Below are 20,622 nucleotides of genomic sequence, written 5' to 3' on the forward strand. Positions count from 1 at the left end.
AGGTTATCAAGATGAGGAACCTGCACAAAAATAGCTGATGACCAGACAGGCTCTCATTTCCGAGGACTGAGATATCAGATCAGAAGGTCCTGATGATCGCAGCTGAAATGCCAGCCCACCCAGAGATATGAGCGATGGGCAAGGATCCCAGTACCCATGGCTGTGACCTTAAGTCCTGCAGTCCCCTCCTGCAGCCTTGAGACATGCCCATGGAGATGCTGTCCTGCCTCCAGGGGTGATGGTGGGATAGGCCACTCAAGAAGGACTGGGAGAGGGGAATCTGGCCATAGGCTGGTGTGGACACCCCATTGACTCACTTGGGCCATCTATCTCTCTCCAGGCCTTCCTCTACAATGCTCTCAAAAGGGGAAATTTCCCTCAACTCCCAGAACCAGTGTGAAAACCTGTAATGTAACTAGGATGAAGGATGTGAGGACCAGAAAGGCCCTCAGCGATCTCTGGGAGCAGGGGTTCTGAAATTTTATTACCCACCAGAATCCCTGGGTGGGGGAGGGGAGTGAAATGCAGGTTCCCAGGACTCCCTCAGAGGTTCTGATTCAGTGAGTTGGTGGTGAGCTGAAGCCTGGGTACCTCTCTCTTCCCAATCCATGTTCAGTGACTTCATGCTGGTAACTTGAAATTGGCCATAATGGAAGTATTTATTTACACCACAGAAATTGGGCAAATACTACAAATCAGGGCATTTTGTTTTGTTTCACTTTGGTTTGCTTTGGAAAGCCTGTTGTGGACAACTTCCCAGCCCACTGTGGGGCATGTGCGTCTCTATTTTCAAGCATCCCAAGCAATTATGATGCAGGGCTTTTTGAGAAAAAATTGATCTAGTAATTAGGTTCTAACTCAAACCCTTCATTTGACAGGGAAACTAAGGCCCAGTGAGGGAAAGAATCTTGGTCGAGGTCACCGTAGTAGGCCCCTTGTGGGATCACGGCTGCTCAGTTCAGGACAGCGGGGGCTGGCAGGCAGCCCTGCATTTTGCTTGACCCTCTCCTGCAGCCTCTCCACCACACACCAGCTGTGGCTCATTGGCTAAGAGAGGCACGCAGGAAGGTCTCGCCCCTTGTGAGCCAATCAGATTGACTTTCATAGCATTTAGAATTTTAATAAGTTGGACTAGAGGTTATTAGTGGCCAGATCACCTGGCTGGAGTGCCCTGGCCAGCAGTGCCCTCAGCACATGAACTCCAGCTGCTGATGGCCCCAGGACTACCCTGCCCATCCCAAGCCTTCACTGTTCAACTCTTCATTAAATTCAGAGAAGAGTTGCATTTCCTCCCAACAAATTCCCTTACTTAAAGTCACAAGCTATTTCCCATTACTTACAAGCAAAACCATCTTGAGAAACATAACCACAGAGTAAGTTAGTGAAAATAAGAGCCCGAGATTCCTGCCCCTTTGTCTTTTCCCTATTTCCCACCCTCAGACAGGATGCAAAAGGAAGGTGTGCAAATACGCAATTCTCCAGGGTGGTGGTTTTCCAAGAGTGGTCCTAGACCAGCAGCATCAGCAATTCCTGGCATCGTATAGGAAAGGCAAAGTCTCAGACCTCCTCCAACAGCTACTGAATCAGAAGCTCTGGGGCTAGGGTCCAGCAAGCTGTGGTTTAACAAGCCTTCCAGGTGATTAGTATAGTCGTTACACTCTGAGGACCACCATCCTAGCAGGAGGGGCTGTAGCTTCTTTCTCCCTAACAATGAATCGAAGGCTGTTGAGCCGAGGGAGGAAAAGTGATCAGGGTGCCAACTGTGTGGCCAGCTACACTCCTTCCTGGCTAGTATCCTTGTCCCCACACTCTTGGGCAGTCTCAGGCATCCGAGCTGTGGCCCTGCATCCCAAGCTAAGACAGAGGCCCTCTTTCCAAAGTCTAAGGGGTAACCTCTTTCCAAAAACAGCAGGACAGCCTCAGCAGAGACACGGCAGAAAAATGCTACTTCCGTCACTGTTTTGGTGCCTAATTAAGGGAGTGACTTAGTGACATTCCTTGGCCCTTTGGATCTCAGGGGATTGTTCTGGACAGCCTGGGGACAGCTTCAGGTGTCCTTCTGGAAGGAAGCCTGCTAAGGGCCTGGCTCTAGAAACCACTTTGGCTTCTCCAGCATGAATCTACTGTTTCCTCTGCTTCTTGTGCTCCCTGGGTTCAGGGAGAAAGATGAGCTTCGAGGGTAACTAAAGAAGTGAGGTCTTGGGAAAAGGAGCAAAATAATGATAATAATAAACTACTATGGGCTTCCCTGGTGGCGCAGTGGTTAAGAATCCGCCTGCCAATGTAGGGGACATGGGTTTGAGCCCTGGTCCGGGAAGATCTCACATGCTGTGGAGCTACTAAGCCCGTGCGCGACAACTACTGAAGCCTGCGCATCTAGAGCCCGTGCTCCACAACAAGAGAAGCCACCATAATGAGAAGCCCGCGCACCACAACCAAGAGTAGCCCCCGCTCACCACAACTAGAGAAAGCCCACACGCAGCAACGAAGACCCAACGCAGCCATAAATAAATTTAAGAAAAAAAGCTACTATTATTACATAAGAAGTCAGTCACTGACTTCTTCCCGTATACAGACCTGCTGTACTAAGCACTTTCTATGATTTACCTTGTTTGTGTCTCACCATGATCCAGCGATGTAGTTATTACCATCCCCTCTTTAGAGGTGAGGAACCGAGGGCAAGAGAGGTTAAGTAGCTCTCCTGAGATCACACAGCCAGTGAGTGGAAGATCAAAGATTCAGACACAGGTCTGTCTGAGTGTAGGTCTACGAGTTTCCCAGGGTGCAGTGCAAGAACACAAGTGCAGAGGTGCACCTGCTGCTGAGAGGGAAGGCCAGGTGCTAGCTCAGATAGGCTGGGGGAGGGGCAGGGCAGGGGCCTTTTCTACAGTGGGAGGCCAGGTGACTTGTGGCAAATAAAGGGGCAGAAATGGGGGTAGGGGCTTGAGGAGTCAAAGAAGGAACAGCCCGGCTCCCCTGGGAAGTAGAGGGAGCAGATTAGGAATGACAATCGTAGCCAGACTAGAGTTGAAAAACACACATTTTACAAGGAGTCCGTGAGAGCAATCACACAAGCCAGACTTAGTGACTCCGGATCGGAGTCTGAGGACACGGGCTGACCCCACGTCTAGTAAGTGTTCCAAGGCAGGAATTGCAGGGAGCTTACCATCTAGCATGAGAGGGGAAACAGCTGAGAAGTCACCTCACACCGCGGGGTGCTGCCCTGAAGGACTTTCCTCCCAGCCCCGGTAGAACCTGGCCCAGATTCCTGAACACAATAGGGCCTGTGGACAGAGGCGGCCCAGGCGAGCACTGGGAGTCATTGCGGAAGCTGTGAGCCTGGTAAAGAAAGACCTTTCCCCACCTGGAGAACGGGAGGCTCTGGAGCTGGCTGTGGGTTGAAATCAAGGCATGTCATTAAACGGTACCACCTCTTCCCAGCTGATCAAAATAAAGACCTGAGGCAATTTTTATTCCTCTTACCTCACCAGCCCCCTGCCCCCAACATCCAACCAGTCAGTCTGTCCTGTCCGCTCTGCCTCCACGGTGAAACCCTGGCCATCTAAAACCCCTTAACCACAAAGTTGCCAGAGTCATCCTTTAGCAATGTGAGTGAGATCACATCCTCCTCTAACCTAAAACTCTTCAACCGCTTTTTTTTTCTTTAATTTATTTTTGGCTGCACTGGGTCTTCATTGCTGAGCACGGGCTTTCTCTAGTTGCGGTGAGCAGGGGCTACTCTTCGTTTCTGTGCGCAGCCTTCTCATTGTGGTGGCTTCTCTTGTTGCGGAGCATGGGCTCTAGGCACACAGGCTTCAGTAGTCGTGGCTCGCAGGCTCTAGAGTGCAGGCTCAGTAGTTGTGGTGCACGGGCTTAGTTGCTCCATGGTGTGTGGGATCTTCCCAGACCAGGGCTCCAACCCGTGTCCCCTGCATTGGCAGGCGGATTCTTATTTTTTCTTTTTAACATCTTTATTGGAGTATGATTGCTTTACAATGGTGTTAGTTTCTGCTTTATAACAAAGTGAATCAGCTATACATATACATATATCCCCATATCTCTTCCTTCTTGCATTTCCCTCCCTCCCTCCCACCCTCCCTATCCCACCCCTCTAGGTGATCACAAAGCACTGAGCTGATCTCCCTGTGCTACGCAGCTGCTTCCCACTAGCTATCGGTTTTACATTTGGTAGTGCATATATGTACCTGGCAGGAGGATTCTTAACAGCTGTGCCACCAGGGAAGCCCAACAGCTTCTTATTGTTGCACTTAGAATAAAAGTTCTAGACCCTTTCTCTGGCTCACAAAATTCCACCCGATTCTTCTCTCCACCAGGCTCTCAGGTCACATCATCTTCCTAAGAGAGCTCTTCCCTGACCACCCAAATTAAAAGAGCCCTCCCCTGTCATTCCCCTGTTAATACCACTTATCACTCTCTGAAATTTCCTTGTTTATTTATTTTTTTGACTATTATCTGTCTCCCCAGTGCCCCACTCCACAAGAACGGAGGACCTACCTTCCAGTGCAGGGCCTGGCACATAGTAGATATTCAGCAAACTTCTGTGGAATGGTCTGAGCACGGTGGTGGAAGTAGCTGTCACATGTGGCAGAGCACAGAAGTGGCCAAGACCATCCAGGAACCAGATGCCAAGAAGATAAAGGGAGCCAGACAGAAAGCCCAGCCACTGAGAGGAAAAGGACTTGGGTTTCCAAGAATCTTCCCTATGAAGGGTGTTTGCACCCCTGGTTCGTGAGGCCCAACAGCTTCCCTGTCCTGGAGGTTTCACAAGACACACCCCTATACTCTAACAACATTTTTCTTATTTCTCTTAAACTGGCTTGAGTTCTTTTTTCTTCTGCTTACAATTCTAAAAGTCCTAATGTATCCCCCCCTCCCCATGTCTCCTTGGTGAAGGCAGCACCGAGAAAAGCCCAGCTGTTAGTGGGAAGAGCACAGCACAGGGGATAAGAATCAGAGGCTTCTCTCTTACCTCTGTGACCCTAAGGAAGTGTCTTTCCTTTTCTGAGTCACAGAGCGTCACCTGAGACCTAGTGCAAGAGTCCTCTCAGGTGTATCTGACAAGGACTCTGAGCCCATAAAGTAAAGAAAGGAGCCATCTTCCAGGCAGAATGTATATTCTGTATATTTTTGTCTCCCAGTCAGGTCCCAGCAGGAAAAGAAGTCCACTTAGGTGGGACTTGGAGAACTGAAAGGCTATTTATGGTCAGGGATAAGAGAATAACAACTGGTCTGAGGCACCCAGGTACTGACAACAGTGGGAAGATGCTACCACTTCTAAGTCTAGGGGCAAGGGGGGAAATGGCTTACGGGTGTTCTGGTAGAAGCATGGAAGAGGTCGTCTCAGAACCATGGCACCAAAGTGGGAAAGAACTTCTCTAACCTCTCTCTGCTCCTCCATTTGACCTCCAGCCAGTACCTCCACTGGCAAAACCCAACCAGATAACCCAGGGGATGCGATCTGAGGACCAGTTCCTCTGGACACAGAGCAGAGCAGAGAAGGATGGAGAAGCTATGGGGGAGGGTGTACAGTACAAATGGATAGTAACTGGAACCCAGAGAAAAGCCAAGACCTACAAACTCTTTCAATCCCCACAGCCTCCCACACATTTAAATCTCTATAAAAGTGCTACAACTCTCAAGAAAGTCAGTGAATTGTTATAATGGTCTTGTTGGGCTCAGATTTACAGCCCTTGCCTAAGGGCCTGCCAAAGACAAAGGCAAGAGCTTTAGCTTTGCCCCTGAGCACATGCAACAGCTGCCATGAGAGCTTCCAGAAAAGTTTCACCAGGAGATAAAAATTCTGACAATCTGAATAACTGAAAAGCCTTAAGGCCAACTCCCAGATACATTATTGAGGATGGATGGGTAATTGCCCAGAAAGGATTCTTCTAATAGAAACCACGCCCAGCCAGGACTGTAGGAAAGAAAAAATTGATCTATTTTAAATTCCTTGCAATTAATACCCACCTATGGTTTAAAAGATCTGGTCTCAGACACACCCATTCCTGGAGGGAAATCCTCCAAAACCCATACATGCCTAAACCATATTAGGAAAGCTGGGAGAGTGGGGAGCACAGGTTTTAATCCAGAAGACTAAGACCCTTCTAAGAGTGAGAACATTCCCAAAGAAAGAATGTGCTACTTCAGAAGATAGTGACCTCACCAATGCTGAAGGAAGTTTAGTCCAGTAAAAAATGAATAAAGGCCAGTCCTGTGCACATCGCTCAGAATATAAATGATCAAGGCAATCTGTGACCTTGGGATGCTCACAGTCTAATAAAGAGATATAAATAGACCATCTTCATGCTAGGAGATAATTAATAAGAGAGGTGTGTTAAAATGTCCCACCAGAATTGTGGATTTAGGCTTTATATTACTTTGAGGCTGTTATTAGGTGCATATACATTTAGAATTATTACATCCTGTTGGAAATTTTTTAATTTTGCTATTATAAGGTGGCCTTCATTATCTCAATGATGCTTTTTGCCTTAAAGTGAGTTTTGTTCAAAATTAATATAGCTACACTACCATTATTTTGGCTACTGTTTGCATGGAAAATTGTTCATTCTTTTACTTTGGCCCTTTCTGTATTCTTATGTTTTAGATGCCTCTTGTAAAGAGACTGTAGTTAGACTGGTCTTTTAATTCAGTCCATGTAAATAGAGGTAAAGGAGTTATGTGTTATGTAGATGGTTATCTGTGAGAAGAGCTTTCCAAAGAAAGGAAACAGTCAAAGCAAAGGCTCTAAGGCAAGAGTGTGCCTGGTGTTTTGGAGCAAAAGTAAGGAGACTAGTGATGGAGCGGTGCAAAGAAGGGAGGGGAAGTAAGAGGAGATGAGGGTGGGGATAGTAGAGAAGAGTTGGAGCAACGCCCTGAGTAGTGAAAAGGGGATGGGGTCCAGTGCATACGTGGAAGAAATGGCTCTAGCTTGGAGCACGGAAAGTTCACCTATGGAGTCTAGCGGGAGACGAGGACCTGGGAGCAGAGACCAGTGGTGTACAGGTGTTCTGGTGGAGTCTGGGGAGGCTCTCTTCTGATCCATGTCATTTAATCAGGAAAGTAAGAAGCACAGTCAGGGACTGAGAATAAGGACGGTGGAGGAAGTGTCAAGGTTTTGAGGAGAAGGTGTGAATAATGATCTAGAAGTAAATGGGAGAGTGAATGGACTAAGGACATACAATTTCCTGGCAGCAATAAAGGCTTAATTAAAGCTCATGGATTTAAATTGAGGCAATCAATCAATATAGTTGTGTGATTTTTCTCCAGGCGTTAAAGGTCTTTGATCCAGACGCCAAGTTGCTGAAGCCTCCTGTACCACATTCTGCTGAATGGCCATCTGGTCTCTCCTTGAACACTTGCAGTGACAGGGAGCCCATCACTTCCCGAGAAGCCCCTGCTATCATTAGACAGCTCCCACTGTCAGAAAGTGTCTCCCCCCATTAAGCTGGCATTTCTCTTCCCATTTTTGCCTCCTGTGTGTGAGCCTCTGGGTCTGTTTCTGTTTTCTGTTGTTTATGTTGCTCTGTGTCCCCCTGTGTCTGGTCATCCAGAAATTTGATAACATAGCCAGCTGGTAAAGCTGGGAGAAACAAGAACTCTTACGCATGGCTGGGGGGGATGAAAAATGGTAGATTACTTATACTTAGTGAAATTACATACGCATTTACTCTCTGACTCTACAATCCCACTGCCAGAAAGAATAAAAAATGGTATCCCATTAGATTAAAATTAGATTAACGTGATCCTAGATTGTGCTCATGCACATTCCCCCTAAGGAAATAAATATGAATATTTTACGAAATTTAGCTCCAAAGTTGATTGTTACAGCATTTTTACAAGAATTAAAATCTGGAAATAATTTACATGCATATAAGGGATTGATTAAATAAACTCTGGCACATTTATTCAATGGAATGTGAAATGGACATGAAAAATGATACAGTAGAAGAACATGGAGTGGCATGGAAAGATGGACCCTGAAAAAGGCAGGTTTCGAAGAAGTTTGGTGGGATACAATTTTATAAATATGCACATAAGATATAAAAAAAAATAACACACACCAACCTACTAACGGTGGATTTCTCTGGATGATGAGATATCTAAGAAACATACTATTCCCCCACCTTTTGTTGTTTTGTCTTTCCTGTAGTTGCTAAATTTTCCATATTGAGTATTTTAATTTTATAATTAAGAAAAATTTAATTTTTAATTAAAAAACAAACCCTACCAGCCTTTCGTCATTGAGTCCAAGACCCAGCCCTCCATAAAAACCTCCCTTATTTTGTCTTCACTCATCCCCCACAGGAGCAGTCCTGTGTCAAAATGCAGAGATCTCTGTTCATTCCCTTAATGCCCCTCCCACACCCGCCACCCCTCCATCTCTGCCCCAGCCTTTGTCCTTTGAGGGAAGTCAAGAAGGCAACACAATGGGTCTCACTATGGCTGCTCTTTTCACAAGGTCCCTCAGACAAGAGGAAGCTTCCAGCCTCCCTCGTCGCTAAGGACAACCATCTGCCCCTGGAATCCTTAGTACCTTTGGTAGGACGTTGCCTCACACCTGCGAGGGAGGCATCATTATTCCAAATATAGGGGCCAGAAAACCAAGGCTATGAGAGAAGGGAGAGGTGAACCTGGGAGACCAGCTTGGGACCAGACTGGGAAGAGGGGATCCTGGCAGAGCTAGCTTAAGCGCCTGCTTGGTGCGCCCTCTGGTGGAGAAGGGACTGCTTTGCACCCAGAGGGAGGGACTGGTGGGAGACTGGGTATTTTAAGATGCTGCCAGCCCCTCCACTTTTATTTTTGACATCCTCACCCCACATCATGTTAAGAAGCACCTGCATCTCACATTAAACACTATTTCTATACAACTACATACGAGTTGAGTGGGAGTGGACCAATGGACATGTAGATACTTAAATAAACATACAAATAAACAATTTTGTAAGACACACACTACCTGATTACCATGCTTACTTTAACATCCCAGTGTGTCTAAGTATATCAAGACAATGTGGTATTCAAGGGGGAAAGGGGGAGAGGGATAAATTGGGAGATTGGGATTAACATATACGCACGAATATATATAAAATAGATAACTAATAAGAACCTACTGTATAGCACAGGGAACCCTACTCAATACTCTGTAACGACCTATCTGGGAATAGAATCTAAGAAAGAGTGGATATATGTATATGTATAACCGATTCACTTTGCTGTACAGCAGAAGCTAACACAATATTGTAAATCAACTATACTCCAATAAAAATTAATTTTAAAAAAAGACAGTGCGGTATTGGCAAAAGAATAACTACATTGATCAATGAGACAGAATTGGGAGTCCAGAAATCACATGCACACATGTGATCAATTGATTTTCAACTAAGGTGCAAAGGCAAATAATTGGTTAAATAATAGTCTTTTCAACAACTGGAACAATTGCGCATCTATAGGCAAAGAAATTATTCTTGACCTATACCTCTCACCTTATACAGAAATTAACTCAAAATGGATCCTAGACCTAAATGTAAAACATAAAACTAAAAATCTTTTAGGAAGAAGTATAGGACAAAGCCACTGTGACCTTGGGATCTGGGGTCGGGCAAAGAGTTCTTAGACAAGACACGACACCAAAGCACAACCCATTTAAAAAATGGTAAATTAGACTTCAGCAAAATTTTAAACTTTTGCTAAGAAAATGAAAATGCAATCCACAGATTGGGGAAAACATTATCAGATATTACATATCTGATAATAATTTTGCGTCCACAATATGTAAAAAACTCTCAAAATTCAACAATAATAAAACAAGCAATCCACTACAAAATGAGGAAAAGATTTGGACAAACACTTCAACAAAAGGGAAAAATGATAGAAAATAAACACAGGAAAAGATGCTCAATGTCACTAGTCATTAGGGAAATTTAAATTAAAACCACAATTATATATTACTATATACACATTAGTGGAGTTACTAGAACACTCATACATGCCTGGTGGAAATGCAAAATGGTACAGCCACTTCAGGAAATATTTTGGCAGTTTCTTATAAAGTTAAATATATACTAGCCATAATGAATATGGTAGATATTAATCCAGCTATATTAATAATCACTTTGATGTCAAGTCTAAAAGTACCAGTTAAAAAACATGGATTGTCAGAGTGGAACAGGAACAAAACCCAACTATACATTGCCTATAAGCAACCCACTTTAAATATAAAGATGCATGCAAATTAAAAGTAAACAAATGGTTGTAATGTATAGCATGGCAACTATAATTAATAGTACTGTATTGCATATTTGAAAGTTGTTAAAATAGTAGATCTTTACATTTCTCATTACAAGAAAAAAATTCTGTGACTATGTATGGTGACAGATGTTAACTAGAAGTAAGTAATCATTTTCTAATATATACAAATATCAAATCATTATGTTATACACCTGAAAGTAATAATTTTGTATATCAGTTATACCACAATTTAAAAAGTAAATGCTAACACTAATCAAAATAAAGCAGGGCTAGATATGTTAATTTCAGACAGAGCAGACATCAAAGATAGGAAAATTATCAGAGATAAAGAAGAGCTAAATAAATGGAGAGATGTTCCATATTCGTGACTCAATATTAATACGCCAGTTCTTCCCAAATTTATCTACAGATTAAGTGCAATCCCAATCAAAATCCTAGCAAGATATTTTATGGATGTTGACAAACTGATTCTAAAGTTCATATGGAGAGGCAAAAGACTCAAAACAGCCACGAATCTTGAAGGAGAAGAAATTGGAGGACTGATGCTACTCAGTTTCAAGTAGTAGGAGAAGAAATTGGAGGACTGACACTACTCAATTTCAAGACTTACTATAAATCTACATTAATCAAGATAGTGAGGAAGTGTTGAAAGAATAGACAAATAGATCAATGGAACAGAATAGAGAGCCCAGAAATATACCCTCACAAAAAGTCAACTGATCTTTGACAAAAGGCAGTACAATGGAGTAAAGATAGTTTCTTCAACAAATGGTGCTGGAACAACTGGACATCCACGTGCTAAAAAATTATTCTAGACACAGACCTTTCACAAAAATTAGCTCAAAATGGATCACAGGCCACAATGTAACATGCAAAACTATAAAACTCCTAGAAGATTATATAGGAGAAAACCTACATGACCTTGGGTAAGGTGATGTTGTTTTAGGTACAACACCAAAGACATGATCCATGAAAGAAGTAATTGATTAAGTTGGACTTCATTAAATTGAAACCTTTGCCCTGAAAAAAACAGCGTCAAGAGAATTAGAAGACAAGCCACAGACTGGGAGATGATATTTGGAAAAGGCACATCTGATAAAGGCCTATTCTCCAAAATATATAGAGAACTCTTAAAACTTTGAAAATGGGCCAAAGACCCTAACAGAAACCTCACCAAAGAAGATATACAGATGACAAATAAGCATATGAAAAGATGATCCAAGTCATATGTTATCAGGAAAATGTAAATTAAAACAGCAGTGAGACACCACTACACACCTATTAGAATGGACAAAATCCAGAACACTGACAATGTCAAATACTGGCGAGAATGTGAAGTAACAGAACACTCATCATTGCTGATGGGAATGCAAATGCTACCAGCCACTTTGGAAGGCTGTCTAGTAGTTTCTTACAAAACTAAACATACACTTAGCATATGATCCAGCAGTCACGGTCCTTGGTATTTACCCAAACTAGTTGAAAACATATATCCACATAAAAACCTGCACACAGATATTTATAGAAGCTTGATTTATAATTGCCAAAACTTGGAAGCAAACAACATGTCCTTCAGTAGATGAATGGGTAAACTGTGGTACATTCAGACAATGGAATACTAGTCAGTGCTAAAAAGATATGCGCTACCAAGCCATGAAAAGACATGGTGGAAATGTAAGTGCATGTTACGAAGGGAAAGAAGCCAATCTCAAAAGGCCGTATGATTCCAACTATGTGACACTCGGGGAAAGGCAAAACCAGTGTTTGCCAGGGGAGTCATGGGGAGTATTGAACAGGCAGAGCACAAAAGATTTTTAGAGCAGTGAAATACTCTACATGCTATTATAATGGTGGATATATATCATTATACTTTTGTCCAAATCCATAGAATGTACGACACCAAGAGTGAACTCTAAGGTATACTATGGACTTTGGGTGATTATCATGTGTCAGTGTAGGTTCATCCTTGGTAAAAAAAAAAAAAAATATATATATATATATATAATATATATAAATACATATATATTTTTTTCTGGTGAGTGATGTTGATAATGAGGGAAGCTGTGCATGTGTGAGGGCAGAGGGTATAGGAAAATCTCTGTCCCTTTCTCTCAAGTTTTTGCAAACCTAAAACTGCCTTAAAAATGTTTTTATTTAAAAATATAACATAATATATAATTTAGAACTATGTAAAATATGCATATAAAAGGAAGACAATAAAAACAAATCACAGTGGTTGAATTAAACTTATTGAAATCTTCTTTCATATATTGATTTTTCAAAGTTTCTGAAATTAGTTTTTCTTACTTAAGCAATACAATTATGTTTATCATACTGAATGTAGTAACAAGCAAAATACACAATACCACGTGTAAACTATTTGGTAGTAATTATCAAGAATGTAAATGTATATGGACAAAAATTAGAAGGCAATTGTAAAAATAAAAGACTTCTTAAGGAAAAAAATATAGACACTTGCCAAATGACTCACCAATCCCACTCCAAGGTATTTACCCAAAAGAAATGGAATGTATTGTATTAGTTTCCTAGGGATGCTGTAACAAATTACCACAAATTCAGTGGCTTCAAACAACAGAAATTTATTCTCTCATTCCAAAATCTAGGTGACAGAGAGCTGCAATCCCTCCAGAGACCCTGGGGGAGAATTTACTCCATGCCTCTTCTAGCTTCTGAGAGCTGCTGGCTGATTTGGCTTCCTCGGTTTATGACTCTCCCTACCTCTGTCTTCACATCATCTTCTCTTCTGTGTATCTTTTTCTTTGTGTATCTCTTATAAGAACACATCATTGGATTTAAGACCGACTTGGATAATCCAGTATGAGCTCATTTTAAGATCCTAATTTAATTACATCAGCAAAGATCCTTTTTCCAGATAAGGTGACATTCACAGTTTCCAGGGATGAAGACATGGGCATATCTTCTTGGGGGCCCCAGTTTGGCCCACTACACTTATCTTCACACAAAAGTTTATAACAGCTCTATTCATAAATGCCAAAAACTGGAAGCAATCCAGGTGTCCTTCAATGGATAAATGGATTAACAAACTGTAGTACATCCCTGCAATGTAATACTGCCCAACAATAAAAAGAAACAAACTATATACATGCAACAATATGGATAAATCTCAAGTGCATTAGGTTAAATAAAAGAAAATTCAGACAAAGTTACATATTGATTCCATGTATATGACATTCTGGAAAAGGCAGAAGAATTTGATTAGATGTTTTCCAAAGAAGACATACAAATGGCCAACAGGTACATGAAAAGGTGTTCAACATCACTAATCATCAGGGAAATGTAAATCAAAACCACGATGACATATCACCTCACACCTGTTAGAATGGCTATTATGAAAAAGACAAGAAATAACAAACATCAGCAAGGATGTGGAAAAAAGGCAACACTTGTACACTGTTGGTGGGAATGTAAATTGGTGCAGCCACTATGGAAAATAGTGTGGAGTTTCCTCCAAAAAATAAAAATCAAACTACTATATGATCTTGCAATTCCATTCCTGGGTATTTATCTGAAGGAAACGAAATCGTTGTCTTGGAAAGATATCCACAGCCTCATGTTCATAGCAACACGTGGAAACAATCTAAGTGTGCACTGATGGATGACTAGATAAAGAAAATGTGATATATGGGTAGATATAGATATGGATATATAGACATTGGTGTATATAGTTTTATATATAATGGAATGTTATTAACCATTAAAAAATGGAAATTCTTCCATTTGTTACAATATGGATGGACCTTGAGGGCATTATGCTAAGTGAAATAAGTCAGACAGAGAAAGACAAATACTGTATGATATCACTTATGTATGAAAAAAAAAAACGAACTCATAGAAACAGAGAACAGATTTGTGGTTGCCAGAGGTGAGGGTAGGGAGCTGCAAATGGGTGAAGGCAGTCAAGAAGTACAAACTTCCAGTTATAAGATAAAGAAGTCCTGGGGATGTAATGCACAGCATGGTGACTATAGTTAACACTACTCTATTATCTACCTGAAAGTTGCCAAGAGAGTAAATCTTAAAGTTCTCATTGCAAGAAAAAACATTGTAACTGTGTGTAGTGATGAATGAACTTACTGTGGTGATCATTTCACAATATACGTATATATCAAATCATTACATTGGACACCTAAAACTAATACAATGTCATATGTTAATTATATATCAATTTTAAAAGATAAATATTTTAAAAAACTATAGAGAACATAACAGTTGTTATCAGGGTTTAAAGACTGAGGGGGTAACTGACTGCAAAGGAGAAATGGGGGACTTCTGAGGAGTGATGAAACTGTTTTGTGCCTTTACTGTGATGGTGATTACATGACTCAAATGTACTGTCAAAACCCATTGAACTGTATGCCAAAAAAATGGCTTTTCTCTATAAAAATGTAAAAAATATATGCTTATAAAGAGATACTGGGGCTGGAACTCTGCAAACCACATTTTTCTTTGTCAGGTGGATCCCTGCCAATTGGAGGTCCTCAAAGGAGACAAGAAGGCATGAAGAAGAAACTGGCTCCTTCTTATTTTGGTTTCTGTCTCTGTCAGCATCACCCCCAGTTTCTTTACTCTGCCAGGGAAGTTGGTTCCCGTTTGCAATTTTGTGTGCTTTTCTACACTCCTAGAACAGTCTTGTTGCACCCCTTCAATGCGTGCTGCTGTTGCTTCAATGGATGCTGGTGCTTCAATGCCAGCATCAGATGACATCCCTTCTCAATGGTCTGAGAATTCTTTAAGTTCCTAGATTCTAATTCCCCCACCACTTCCCCTCATCTTCCCAGCCCTGTGGATGGTAGCTGCTTCCTTTGGCTCTTATCTCTGCACTATTTCTTGTTTTCTTTTGCCTTTTCAGTACTCTATTGCCTACTTCGTCAATGTCTTAGAGTATACTTACTGTTAAAATCACTGATGTGGTTTCTGTTCCATGGACTAGGAATTGACTGATAGAAAGCCCCGGTATTTCCTGTGCCCTACAAAGTCCTACATGATCTGTCTTCCTCATTACATCTCTGAACTCATCTTCCACTTTTCTTCCCCCTTTCCCACTCTCACTCACAAGAAATACAATTGATAAAGGAGCATGTTAAACCTCACCACAAAGGTGTAGTCATCAAAATTCAGAATATGGGAAACTCCATTAGACAAATAACTTAGTCTCTCCAACAAATAAATTGCAGGAGGGAAAAAAAAGATAGAGGTGAAACCTCTAGATGGGAAGTGCCTTAAAACACATCAACCAGCAGCAAAGTGAAGACCTAATTTAAGCCCTGATTTATAATTATATATTTATATACATAATATAATTTATATAAGATTAATGTATATGATATATATCTAATATATAAGGTAATTGAGGGATTTGAACTATTTAATTGTTAAATGGAATTTTGGTTATATTTAAAAGTCCTTCCCATTTGGAGATACAAGGGGAAATATTTATGGATATATTGGGTGGTAGGGGAGGTCTGGGGGGAGTAGGTGGCTCATAGATGTAACAACACTGGCCGCAAATTGATCCTTGCTGAAGCCAAATGTCTTAGTCCATTCAGGCTACTGTAACAAAATACTGCAAACTGGGTGGCTTGTAAACAACAAATAATTAGTTCTTACAGTACTGGAGGCTGGGAAGTCCAAGACCAGGGTACCTGCAGATTCAGTATCTGGTGGGGTACCACTTCCTCATTCACAGCAAATTTCTCACTGTAAATTTATATGCAGAAGGAGCAAGGGAGTTCTCTCAGGCCTCCTTTATAAGGGCACTAATCCCATTCATGAGGGGACTAACCTTGTGACCTAATCACCTCCTCAAGGCCCCACCTCCTAACTTTGGGAGTTCGGTTTCAACATACAAATTTGGGGAGGGACACATACATGCAGCCTATAGCACCAAGTAATGGGTAGAAGGGATTCATTTTATTATATAAAGACTAGGTTGTTTGTATGTTTTAAATTTTCCATTTGTCTTAAAAAATCTGAGGGTCTACCATGTGAGGCAGCTAGGTCAAAGAATGGCTCACAGGTCTCTGGAAAACATCAGGAGCCATTGTTGAAAAGCATACACTGCAGTGGTTTCAACTGTAAGCTCTGGAAATCAGCACCTGTGTTTGCCACTGTCTATTTGTGTGACCTTGGACTTCACTTCTCCATGCCTCTGTTTCCCCACTTGTAAAGTGGAAATGATAATGGGGTCTAGCCCTGAGGAGTTGTCCTGAAGAGTAACTGAATGAATAGGTATAAAGCACTACCTTAGAACATCATCTGGCCCATAGTCATCCCTCAAAATATGTCTATTATTATTATTATTCTTGTTATCAAATAGGAAGACAATTTGAAATGAACCAACAGGGTCTTGAAACAAGTGTATCCAAAATATGTTTTTAATCTTAATGAAGTTCACAAATGGCACAATATTGACATTTCTTTAAACAAATTATACAATCATGTTCTTAGACAATAAAGCATAGCATCACCATTACCACGTGTCCCCAGAGGCCATAGAGGCAGTGATTTAATGTCCCCCTAAGATTTGGAAAAGCTGCCATGGTCAACAGGACAGCTTTCAAAGAACCAATTTGCTACCAGATAAGCTAATGAGAGATGCCATCACATTTACTGCACAAAGAATCAAATATAAAAAAGATGCACAAGAAATATGGAATTAGCTTATTTTGCATTCAGTTTCATTCCTTTCAAGTGACAAAGGTGCTTTTTTTTGATATCTATTAGGATGCAAACATGTATATCTTCCTTGGGGCCTCCTCCCCAAGTTGTTGTCAACAGAAGTTAATAGGAGTGGTGAGTTCAGCTTCATGGTAACCTGAGATGAAAAAGAAATAAAATAAAAAAGAAGAAGAGGAGGAGGAAGAGGAAAAGAAGAAGAAAGAGAATTAGGAGAATCAGAAGGACAAGAAGAAAATAATCACAATTATCACTGAAAGAACACAAATTTATAGAAGTGCTTCTTCAACTGAACACTATTTATAAATTATGGATATGAGATGTAAGCAAGCTTTGAAGGCAAATGATAAGCAAACAATTCAATGGTCACTATTAATATTAGCAGTAGTATTATGATTATAGCCCTCTGGTCTGAATCTGTGAATACTGATCAAGAGTTGAGGGCTTTCTGAAACTGGGTTCATTAATGACAAGCGGCCCAGGCTAAGATTTGCAAGGCCCTACCTTTCTAAATACAGGAAGTTTTTTTTTTTTCCTCTCTTCTCAGAAAGATGACACTGCATCTCTGCAGCCTGTCCTAGTGCTCTGATTTCAAGCTGAGTTGTAGAAGGAACTCACTAACTCAAAAAGAATAATGTAATTGGAGAGAAGGGATCTGCAGCCAGGTCCAGTGGGTTTCAAAATGTGGGTCCTAACCTCCAAATCCCTTCCCCTCCCATCTGACTGTACAAGGCAATCACCTTCTTCCCAGAGTCATTGCACTGCTCAGGCCTGAAGGTCCCTGCGGCGCCGGCCAAAGGCTTCAGACCCCACATTGGTGGGCACGAAGTTGCTCTTCACCACACCCCCAGACCTGCTCAGCAAGCCTGCCAGCCGATGGGTCACACAGGTGGCAGTGTTGCAGGACCTCTTCTGGGCAGTGATGCTGCTTTGCAGGATGGACAAAAAGAGAAGGTCCGTCAGTGAGAGGCTGGGGCAGGAGCCTACCCCATAAGGCCTTCATAAAGAGAATTGTAGCTCTTTGACACACCCCTTAAGAATAAGTGTTTCTCCTAAATGCAATTATCAAAGCTGTTAGGTGAAATGGTCTGGCGGCCTTTGCTAGAAGCCCTGCCCAAAGATTTTCACAAACAAATCCAGTTCTAAGCCATGTGGCAAGTGCTAAAACCCTATACTTATCACCCCTTACATACGCCCACCCCAACATGTAAGGAGCATATAGAGGCCATACCCTAGTCACGAGCACCAACAAAACCACTTTCCATAGAAAAATGAAAATTCCCTGAAGTCTTACCTGGAAGAGGCTCAGAGCACAGGGTTTGCAGCATCCTCCCCCAGAAGTGCTTACTTGCTCCTCAGCACACCTGTTCTCATTGCTGGAGCTGGTTCACAGGGACCCTCGCCAAGCCCTGCATCCTACTACCCTAAGGCTAAGGCTACTTTCAAGCATAGGCCCTGGGCACTCTCAGGCCTGGGACAGGGACCAGAATAATGACCACCAAAGTGCAAATCCTTTTAGAAAATAGGTTTATTCATCAATGATGAGGCATGAGGGATGAAGCAGGAATTGGACGGCTCTGCCATGACATTCTCTGGTATCTCAGAAGCTTCCCTCACTCTCTTATCTCTAACCTTGTCTGTGAGTCCTGCTCTCTTTCTTTCCATCCTGAGGTCCCCAGCATTCTCTGTCATAAGCAAAGCTACCAATACCAGCTTGAAGAGCAATCCAGGTAAAATCTGCATGCATTAACTTCATCCATGGGAGCAAGAAAGGAAATCAGGAAGGAGTGAGTGGAAGGAGTTCACTTGGCACCTTGGGGCACCCCAAACTGGGAGGAGCGGTCCCTCTCCAAGCTGCTGGCTATGTCACTTTTCTTGCCAGGTGTTTCAGGCCCGAAGCCCATGCCAGAGAATCTATGAAAGTTGTTCAGGTCCTTCCAGTACGCGCTCAGCACACAGGTACTCAGATTACTGCACCGCTTAGCTCTGGAGCCATCCAGGCTGCAGGGAAAAGACATGCCAGACAAAACCATGCACCAGGGCTGCCCCTGAGGGCAGTCATGCAGAAGGTTAGACCCAGAAGGGGGCGCCTGGAGCAGAGAGATGGGGGAGCAGACAGGGGTGTGGCTCACGCATCCTCCATTAGGAGAACTCAGAGGTTCGCTGAGCCAGGGCAGTGTGGGGAAGGGCTGTGGTGGGGAAGGGGTGACCTTTTCTGGCATTCCACATGCTGCTCAGTCCTTCATGCTCTGCACAGAGGTTCTCAGGGTGAATGCAGGTGCAACACGTGACTCTGCTGGTGTGAGCTCCAAGCTCAGGGTGCACAGGGAGGTGCGACTGGGGAGGGGTGTCTGGCCCCATGAGAACATGCACATCTCCACAGATTCTACACATCTAAAGGTCCCGGACCTACCTCAGACACTGCTCTACCTGACCCCACCCTCTGCAAGGCCTTTGGCTTCACCTTGCAAATGTGCAATGAAGGTGCCTTGCAGGTGTGAAAGAACAACATACACCAGCCCAACCCCTGGCTTCACACCTACCAGTCCTAACTCATCCAGTGCTGGGTGTTCTCCTCAGTCGGGCAAGACCAATTCCCAGAGTAAGTGATTTCACACCTCCCCATTTCATTTCCTAACAGCTTTCAGGAATGGATCTTTTTAATGTGTCTAACCACAGTCCCTCCAGCTGCATGTGGACCTCTGTCTTCCACGTAGGCTGAGAATGGCTGAGTCCCAGGTCCTGGCGAACAGGGACAATCTGCTGAACTCTTGGCCCGATGCAGTCTTTCCTACCTCTCTGGGATATGTCCTCCTGAATATGCCAGGGCGGGGTGGTGAGCCTTACCTGGAGCCCTCCGTCTCCTGCTCCAGCTCATTGGTCTTGCTCTGCACATAGGCCTTCACCAGCGCAGCCAGCAGGAGGCGCCCTTCCTTCTCACTGAGTGCCCCGGGATCTGGGAGGGTCTCCAAAGCAGACCTGGAGAGAGGAAGCAAACCCAACACAGACTCTAAGCCCCTGCCTGCCTCCTTCCCAGGATAAGCAGCCAGGCTTCCTTGTCTCCTTGGCTTTCCCTGAGGATGTGGCTCTCCTGACTTCCAGCCCACAGGGCTCAAGGCCAGTGTACACCTGAGGGTGTTGATTCACTGGGAGCCTCCCACTGCTGTGACTTCAGAGGCACAGAACTGCCTGATCCCAGGGGCAGTGGAAGGGGAACGCTCTCGTGGCTTCAGCCTGTCTCACCTGAGTGGTGTCGTCTGGAGACTGCCTGCCTGGCACAGGACCAAGATGCTGAAAGCCAGGAAGGGGGAGAACTTCCCGAAGCCCATGATGCCTCTCTGTAAAGGGAGAATGACGTTACCACTGCACCAAGACCAAGCACCGCCTGGAGCCCACAGACCTAAGTTCCAGTTTGGCATCTGCCACAACTGCCTTGAGAATTCGGGCAGGTTACCCCGCCTCCCCACGGCTCGGTTCGGTTCATTTGCCAGATGGGCTGCTTTGAATCTCAAAATATACATTACACTGAATCGCAAGGCACGGCAGAAACAGGTGTCCTGGGGTGAGGGCGGGGGATTCCGGTTTTGTCCCATGGAAAGCCAGGAAGAAGCCAGGCACATGCACATAAATCCACAC

The 20,622-nt window shown here is 43.2% G+C and overlaps 1 protein-coding gene across 1 annotated transcript; it reads right to left on the reverse strand.

Annotated features, from left to right (window-relative positions):
* Window positions 1-17,751: 17,751 nt before the first annotated feature.
* Window positions 17,752-20,315, reverse strand: CALCB (calcitonin related polypeptide beta; the record flags this gene model as incomplete). Its single annotated transcript, XM_081240853.1, has 3 exons — window positions 17,752-17,911; window positions 19,834-19,965; window positions 20,230-20,315. 3 exons carry the CDS (start codon window positions 20,313-20,315, stop codon window positions 17,752-17,754), a joined length of 378 nt encoding a protein of 125 aa, XP_081096979.1.
* Between the last annotated feature and the right edge of the window lie 307 nt (window positions 20,316-20,622).

This window comes from Mesoplodon bidens, assembly GCF_964165515.1.
Source record: "Mesoplodon bidens genome assembly, chromosome: 7".
Taxonomy (NCBI): domain Eukaryota; kingdom Metazoa; phylum Chordata; class Mammalia; order Artiodactyla; family Ziphiidae; genus Mesoplodon; species Mesoplodon bidens.